General features: G+C 45.4%; 1 protein-coding gene across 9 annotated transcripts in view; it reads left to right on the forward strand.

Moving 5' to 3' along the window:
* LOC128749443 (protein kinase C-binding protein 1-like) overlaps nt 1-7,872 on the forward strand; it is a 62,322-nt gene extending 54,450 nt beyond the window's left edge. For 6 of the 9 annotated variants that reach the window (XM_053849066.1, XM_053849061.1, XM_053849063.1 and 3 more), the window contains 17 exons: nt 1,283-1,504; nt 2,144-2,257; nt 2,338-2,430; nt 2,508-2,595; nt 2,663-2,718; nt 2,785-2,862; nt 2,940-3,055; nt 3,134-3,609; nt 3,691-3,819; nt 3,913-4,074; nt 4,154-4,654; nt 4,726-5,142; nt 5,203-5,324; nt 5,400-5,480; nt 5,545-5,623; nt 6,354-6,593; nt 6,805-7,872. In XM_053849066.1, coding sequence (XP_053705041.1) covers nt 1,283-1,504; nt 2,144-2,257; nt 2,338-2,430; nt 2,508-2,595; nt 2,663-2,718; nt 2,785-2,862; nt 2,940-3,055; nt 3,134-3,609; nt 3,691-3,819; nt 3,913-4,074; nt 4,154-4,654; nt 4,726-5,142; nt 5,203-5,324; nt 5,400-5,480; nt 5,545-5,623; nt 6,354-6,593; nt 6,805-6,977 — 3,147 coding nt within the window. In that variant the 3' untranslated portion in view covers nt 6,978-7,872. The remainder of the gene's footprint in view (nt 1-1,282; nt 1,505-2,143; nt 2,258-2,337; nt 2,431-2,507; nt 2,596-2,662; nt 2,719-2,784; nt 2,863-2,939; nt 3,056-3,133; nt 3,610-3,690; nt 3,820-3,912; nt 4,075-4,153; nt 4,655-4,725; nt 5,143-5,202; nt 5,325-5,399; nt 5,481-5,544; nt 5,624-6,353; nt 6,594-6,804) is intronic. The other 3 variants (XM_053849068.1, XM_053849062.1, XM_053849070.1) reach the window with 2 other exon arrangements.
* The last annotated feature ends 86 nt before the right edge of the window (nt 7,873-7,958 follow it).

Here is a 7,958-nt window from a genome sequence, read left to right on the forward strand (position 1 = left end):
TTTTTCAGGGTCCTCAGTCTTCCACTCTTTTTGTAAGGATAGTCAAGTGAGCCGCCATCACCCTCTAGATTTAGTCCTGCGGCCCATGATGTCAATACACAATTGCTGCTGAGTCAGGAGCTTCATCTTCATCATCCTGGTTGTCTTCCTCTCTTGCTTTTACCTCCATCTCCGACGTGTCCACTGTCTAAACGTGTCCAAACCATCCAACCTTCGATACCATGTGTTTGTACCACTCCACTTAACTGACCCACTGATCCTCTTCGATGCTATTTCACGCTCAGCTTCCTGTCTGTGTGTCAGTGCTGCTGTGTCTAAACCACACATCATCCACTCCACCCTGTCTGCACTCTGTTCCTCACCACCCATAATCCCTGTCCAACAGTGACTCATTGACTTGGTTTTCCCTCCCTCTGCTCCATGCATCTTCATCAGTGCCTCCCTCTCATTCACAAACATGTTCTGTCCCTTTCATTTCTTTCCTCTCCAACTTACTTTCACTTTCTAATCACTATTTCATCAACAAACATCATTGTCCAACCTTGTCTGTCTGTCACTATAGAAGGGGCTGACGTTGGAATCCGCTGCACTCACTCAGTCAGACCCTATTGAGGCAAAAATAAAACTCACTGCAATCGACATGTGGTATAGGTGGCGTCATGGCCTCTCTGGCTACAGTAGTTGAGTCAGTTGTTGACTTGTGCTTGAGCTGAGACGAAATGTGGCGTGTTTTGGTCAGTGAGACGGAAATGGATTTCAAATGCTGCAACCTTTTCTCGAGAAAGTGTGAGTAATAGGAGAAAAATCTGAAGGGATTCCTTTGGTTTGCTCATGCGCTAAAGTGAAAGTAAGACCTTCAGTCTTTGGTTCTCATTTTGACGGAAATTCAGTCGTGTGGATGTAGTCTGCATTGTCGCTAATCGAAATGCCTCTGAGTTAGCTAAACCACAAGCAGAAAGTGTGTTTTGAATAGACATCTAGCTTTAATTTACAGAGATAAATACATTTTAATGTGTTGATACTGATAGCCGAGTTTAACAGATTAGCTGCTTAAGTAGAGCAAATGAAGTATGAAATTGAAGTGTAAATATTCATGATAATGTCAATGTATCAGAAGCTAAGGATACTGATAGTGAAAAAAAGTTTAGTGCAACCAAGTTGCTTACATGTTGCTTACCCTGCTTACCCTGCTGTATTGCTGCCTTGTTTCTGTTTCACTGCACCTTTGTGTTCCTGCGTGTTTTTGAAACCTGCCCCCTTGTTTCTCTTGCCTGCATTTCAGTCAGAGCTAAGACATGGTCCCTTTTACTATATGAAGCAGCCAGCACTCACCACAGACCCTGTTGATGTTGTACCGCAGGACGGCAGGAACGACTTCTACTGCTGGCTGTGCCACCGCGAGGGCCAGGTGCTCTGCTGTGAGCTCTGCCCCAGGGTGTACCACGCCAAGTGCCTCAAACTACCAGCCGAGCCCGAGGGCGACTGGTTCTGTCCAGAGTGTGAGGTATCACTGTGGAGAAGTGTTTTTGTGTGTGGATGTGCAGCAAGGATGTGCAAGAGGGACACTCGGCCGACGTTCAGTCGGTTTCACTTTCAGATTTCCTTTTTGGTGCTGGTGTGGGTCTCCGAATCGCCGGAGCTGTTTGTTTGTGGACACTGCTACAACGAGTGAGCGAGTATTTAAATCAAATAAAAGTTATGTAAATATATTAATATTGCTAACAAGATCGTGGAACTTCATTTCTTTAAGGTCAATCTGCAGTAAAAAAAAAAAAAAAAAACAGGAAAACGCACATGAGTGCTGCCGTCCAGCCGTCGGGTCTCAAATGGATTTCATTTTACTGTGTTAAGGAAAGTTGAGTGTCCTTCTTGCACACTGTTTTCACACTCAAATCATAATCTGTTGACGAAATGGGTGTCGCACCATGTGCTGCTGCTTGAGATGAGGAAAATATTGGCACGCTCTTCAGTGCTTTATCCGAAATAGCCTGAAAACAGTGCATAATGTGACACCCATTTAAGTTTCGTGACGTCAATATAAATCATTTTAAATTCAGCGTGACTTCAATGTAGTTTTTAAAAGAGTCCGAATATGAAGAGTTGCTTCTTGTTTTTTATGGATCATTTGTGTTGCCTTTTGCAGAAGATAACGGTTGCCGAATGCATCGAAACTCAGAGCAAGGCGATGACCATGCTGTCTATAGACCAACTGTCATACTTACTTAAATTTGCACTTCAAAAGATCAAGCAGCCGGGGGTAAGAGCGCTGGAGCGTGTTGACCGCCGAGTCAATTCACACTCGATGGAAATCACCTGAACCTATTTTTGACCCTGCAGACGGAACCTTTTCTGAAGCCGGTGTCTCTCGAGCAGCACCCGGATTACGCAGAGTACATCTTCCATCCTATGGACTTAAGTACTTTAGAAAAGGTAAATATGTCAACAACCCTTATGGGTGAGGGAGTCAGAAACGAACCACATCATTCACATCATTTCATCTGTTTCAGAATATCAAAAAGAAAATGTATGGCTGCACAGAAGCGTTCCTGGCCGACATGAAGTGGATATTACACAACTGCATCATCTATAATGGGGGTATGACACACTTCCTCTGAAGTTTCCACATCACAACGTGCAGCTGTCAAATGTCTTTTCGCTACAGGAAATCACAAATTAACAGCAACTGCAAAAGTCATAGTCAAGATCTGTGAACATGAGGTGAGAGATGGGAATCATCCTGGCTGTGTTTGGCAGCAGAAGAGAGTGACTTGTTTCTTCTTGCAGATGAATGAGATCGAGGTGTGTCCAGAGTGTTACCTGTCATCATGCCAGAAACGGGACAACTGGTTTTGTGAGCCTTGCGTGAGTCAAGCGATCAGGGGATTCATATTGAAATGTCTTCAAGTGAATCGTTGTGACTTTTTTTTTATTCATAACAGAGTCAACCTCACACTCTAGTCTGGGCTAAACTCAAAGGATTTCCCTTCTGGCCGGCGAAAGCGCTGCGAGAAAAAGATGGCCAGGTGGACGCAAGATTCTTTGGACAACACGACAGGTTCATGACTTGAGATGGATGATTCCTCTGGTATGGAAGTGTGTGGCAGGCTTCTTACGGTGGCTGTGTCTCGTGCAGAGCCTGGGTCCCCATCAACAACTGCTATCTCATGTCCAAAGAGATTCCCTTCTCCGTGAAGAAGACAAAAAGCATCTTCAACAGCGCCATGCAGGAGATGGAAGTCTACGTGGAAAACATCCGCAAGAAATTCGGCGTCTTCAACTACGCGCCCTTCCGCACCCCGTACACGCCCAACAACCAGCTGCAGATGCTGCTGGACCCGTCGAATCCTAGCGCTGGCACGGTCAAAACCGAGAAGACCGATAAACTCCGTTTCAACTTCGATATCACCGCGTCCCCGAAGATGGTCCTTGGCAAAAACTCCACGCCCAGCGGCATGAGTCGGAGAGTCTCGATGACGGACATGCCTCGCTCGCCGATGAGCACCAACTCCTCTGTTCACACGGGGTCAGATGGGGAGCAGGATTTGGATAAATCGAGTCGGATCTCTGGCTTCCACTACAGCACTGGAGAGGAGTCAATGGACTGCACTGGTAAATGTCCCTTCAAATGGTGCTTATGTGACACTTACCTGAGGTTTTCACTGAAATAGTCTCTCTACGTTCAAATTATAGCCTCTCCTGTGTCTGGGAAGGCAGGTCATGCTGCCAGCATCACAAGCAGCCCCAAGCCTTTTAACCCAGGACTTGTTCCTAAGCAGGAGAGGACCGCATCCACTGGTGGAATCCTTAACCTCAACCTGGGTCAGTAGCGTCTGTAGCTGTGCAGTCTGTTTGCTTTCATGCTCACTGGACATTAAAGGGTCAAATCATTGGTTTCATGTTTGCCTCTTTTAGACCGAGTCAAGGCAGAGATGGACCTGAAAGAGCTGAGTGAGACAGTACAACAGCAGCAGCAGCAAAACCAACAGCAGCACGGGGCAGCAGCGCCTCCGCCGACTCCGAAGCGACCCCTCCGGAGTCTGGACAGGACGATTGAAAGCTGCAAGGCTCAGCTTGGTACGTTCTCAGCTGTCTTACCCAGTCGTCGCAGACGCTTGCTGCAAGCCGCTGAGATCCTCGTCGCCCTCTATTTCAGGGATCGATGAGATTTCTGAGGACGTCTACAAAGGTGTGGACCACAGCGAGTCGGAGGATTCGGACAAATCGGACTCCAGCGACAGCGAGTATCTGAGCGACGAGGAGCACAAGCCAAAGAGCACCAACCAGGACGTCAAGGTCAAAGTGGAAAGGAAGAGACGGAGGCAGAGCGTAGAAAGTGACACTAAGGAAGGAGTCGCTGCTCCGGCGGAGAAACCTCCACCTGAAGCCCAAATCAAGGAGAAACAGAGCGGCAGCAACCAAGAGAAGGAAGCTCTGGACAGGTTGCGGACGAGCCACTCGGAGAAGACCAAGGCCGTTGAGGAGGGCAGAGCAGCTGGGGCGCCACCAGTGGCTGAACAAGATTCTGATTCCGAAAGAGAGCTGGTGATAGATTTGGGGGACGACCAGCGTGGGCGGGACTCAAAGAGGATCAGACGGGAAGCTGGAGCTTCTGCGACCAAAACGCTCAAAGATTCAAGCGCTGTCAAATCTGAAGGTGCAGTTTTGGAGTCATTTATTTCTTTCTATTAGCTATTAATGCTCTTTACAAATGCTCTTCTTGCTCAGGTAAATCGGCGAGTTCGTCCACGTCTGCAACAGCCAAAGACAAAGACTCAAATAGCAAAGACTCGTTGCAGTCTTCTCTACAAGCCGCTGTGAACCTTATATCAACTGCAACGTCCGGTCAGACAAGTTCTCCCACAAATACCAGCGCTGCTTCGCCCGCCCCCGCCCCTGTCCCGGCACCCGCTCCAGCATCAGCTGCTGTGAAGAAACAGCGCCCCCTGTTGCCCAAAGAAGCGCCACAGCCTGTACAGAGGGCAGTTGTTTGGAATCCCACGAAGATCCAGACGTCCTCTCAGAAATGGCACATGCAGAAGGTGCAGAGGCAGCAGCAACTGGGCGACCCGGCACAGACACAGGGTCCACAGCAGCAGACTTCCTCCTTGAGTGGCCGCTACCAGACCAGACAAGCAGCCAAAGGTAGTGACCCCGGCATAAGAAAGGAAGACCCTATTGATGCTTCCTTTTCATCCCTCACAGGACAACAGAAGGAGCCGAGTCAGAGTTCTTCAACGTCTCAGCTCTCGAGCAGCACGAGTGACATTCAGATTCCTACTGTGTCAGCGGATGTGGCTGCTGATATCGCCAAGTACACCAACAAAGTAAGTCATTTTGTAAATCAACCACATGTAAAAAGTAGGTTTCCTCTAATGTCACATTATTTTTTCATCTGCCAGATTATGGACACTATTAAAGGAACAATGACCGAAATCTATAATGATCTCTCCAAAAGCACATCGGGAAACACAATTGCAGAGGTGAGAACATAACTGTGTTACATCTGAATTGCTTCAGTGCTCATTCACGTTTCTTTCTGTAAAGATTCGACGGTTAAGAATAGAGATTGAAAAGCTTCAGTGGCTGCATCAACAAGAGTTGTCAGAGATGAAGCACAACCTGGGTGAGTTCCTAGTTTCTGGATGACATGAGTGAAAACAAGAAGTCAGTGCGTTGTTCATATTTGCACTGAGAACTTTCCATAGACATCTTTTATTTTTTGTTTTGTAAGCATACATGCCACAGTTTGCCAGGAAGCAATGCTGAATAGTCTTGGGGTGCATTTCAGTTCCTTCCTTAATCCTCAACCTCAATCCTCAAAAATGTGTGTTCTCGCGAGGAGCAAGGACTATCCCAATTCTTCCAGAGGAACAATCATGAGGAACTCTGCGACCTCCCTCAGTATAAAGGAATACCCAGAATCCTTTTTTGTAGTATCAAAGATGGCGTCGAAAACAAAGACCGTGCTTCAAATGTAATGATTTCATTGTTAATGGTGATATAAAATTACAAAAAACATTTTATTCTCTTAGTTCATGCCCTTTTTATGGATTTTTATCTCACCACATATTTATTTTGTTTTACTTTACGATGTCACAAGTGTTTAAGTTATTTTTCTCAGCGGTAATATTGTTGTATAGTAGAGATTGCAGCTTATATGCATGTACCTATGTATTAAAGCGTGTCCCATTTCTTTGGAACAATATCTTCCTCAAGTCTTGGTTTTGAGGGGTGAGGTTGAGGGTTAGGATTGAGGATGGAATTGAGATTTACCCTTGGTGTCACATTTTGAAAATATAAAAAAAGAGTCCTGACCCAAGAGGTCTGTCATAATCCTTGCTCCTCATTGACAGAACTGACCATGGCAGAGATGAGGCAGAGTCTGGAGCAGGAGAGAGATCGGCTGGTCGCCGATGTGAAGAAGCAGTGTGAGATGGAGAAGCAACAAGCGGTTGATGAGACCAAGAAGAAGCAGTGGTGTGCGAACTGCAGGAAAGAGGCCATCTTCTACTGCTGCTGGAACACTAGTTACTGTGATTACCCGTGTCAGCAAGCCCACTGGCCTGAGCACATGAAGTCGTGCACGCAGTCAGGTAACATTTATCTGCATGGGGGTCAGATGTAGGGGGTGGCAACGATATATATATATATATATATTCTTTACGCAAAATTAAACATCATTTCCGTCCTGTTTTGTCAAACATTAAACAGTAAGTACAGTCAATCAAATGGTACTTATTTATCATGATGCATTTTAATGCAGGGATCACCAAACAAACCTGATGTGTCATGGTTTTCTTCTAGCAACCGCATCACAGCAGGAGCCAGAGACGGAGTCCGCGTCTGACCCCAAGCCTTCTGGACACTCTCCAGCCTCTCAGGCACTGGCCCCCGCAGCAGGGGCCGTAGCAGACAAAAACAACTCGCCTACGTACATAGAGAAGAGTAAAGACAATGCTGCTGTTACTGTGACATAACTGGAACACTACACTCCTGTAAATATTGGCTCATGCGGCTGGGTGTCAAACCCATCCTCTTGCCTTTTTTGTTTTCATTCCCATATTCATAGTGGACGTGGTTATTCAGGAGAACTCTGTCGATTAGTGGATTTATCTAAAGTGAACTTGGTCTGTCTCAAGAAATAAAATGTGAGTGTTTGTTTTTAACAGTTGTGTTGGATGATGTCGCATTATTTCTGATCAGGAAATGGTGACGTCAGCCGACTGTCTACAGATCTTCAAATGCTGCTTTGAAGCACTTCATCATTTCGTCGGTGCCATCTGGGGCGTTCGGCCTTCCCAGTGGGAACTGTTCCCTTCATCCATGTCCTTCTCAGTGGCTTACACTTTGGTTTTGTACTTCAGTTGTTTGTTGTATAGGCCTTCATTTAAAAAGGTGTGATTTATTAAAAGGAAAGTTTTAAATGTACAAAGTTTTGTAAGATACCGAAACGATATTTATTGTGTTATATGTTTTTATAGTATGCAAATTTAAATTACATTTCTATGTGTCTAAAAAAGTTATTTGAAAAGATTTTACTACCATGAATGTCAGTGCTGAGCAAAGTCTGTTGAACTGGTTATCCAAAGCTGATGTAAACTCTGGTTATACTGTGTCAAAAAGGTGCATAGACCTAAATGGGGCCTGTATTCTTTCCTGTGAGCATGTCCATGTGAGCTTGTGTCCTGTTCTCGTTTACATATTGTAAACACAATAAAACTAAGTGTCACATCAACAAAAGACAGCCAGACAATCCACCATGTTCTTTTTCAGTCATAAAAACTCATTTGTACAGTGATCACTGAATGAAAACACACTTGATTGTTACATGCTGGTGTTGATATTCATCCAAAACAATAAAAATCCACAATATTCCACGTTTCTATACGTCATCGCTTGAGTTCTTTCAAAAAACAAATACCTCTTTAGGGTCCCAATTTCAGATCTTCATGGCAAGG

The sequence above is a fragment of the Synchiropus splendidus genome, chromosome 18 (assembly GCF_027744825.2).
Source record: "Synchiropus splendidus isolate RoL2022-P1 chromosome 18, RoL_Sspl_1.0, whole genome shotgun sequence".
In the NCBI taxonomy this organism is placed as follows: Eukaryota; Metazoa; Chordata; class Actinopteri; order Syngnathiformes; family Callionymidae; genus Synchiropus; species Synchiropus splendidus.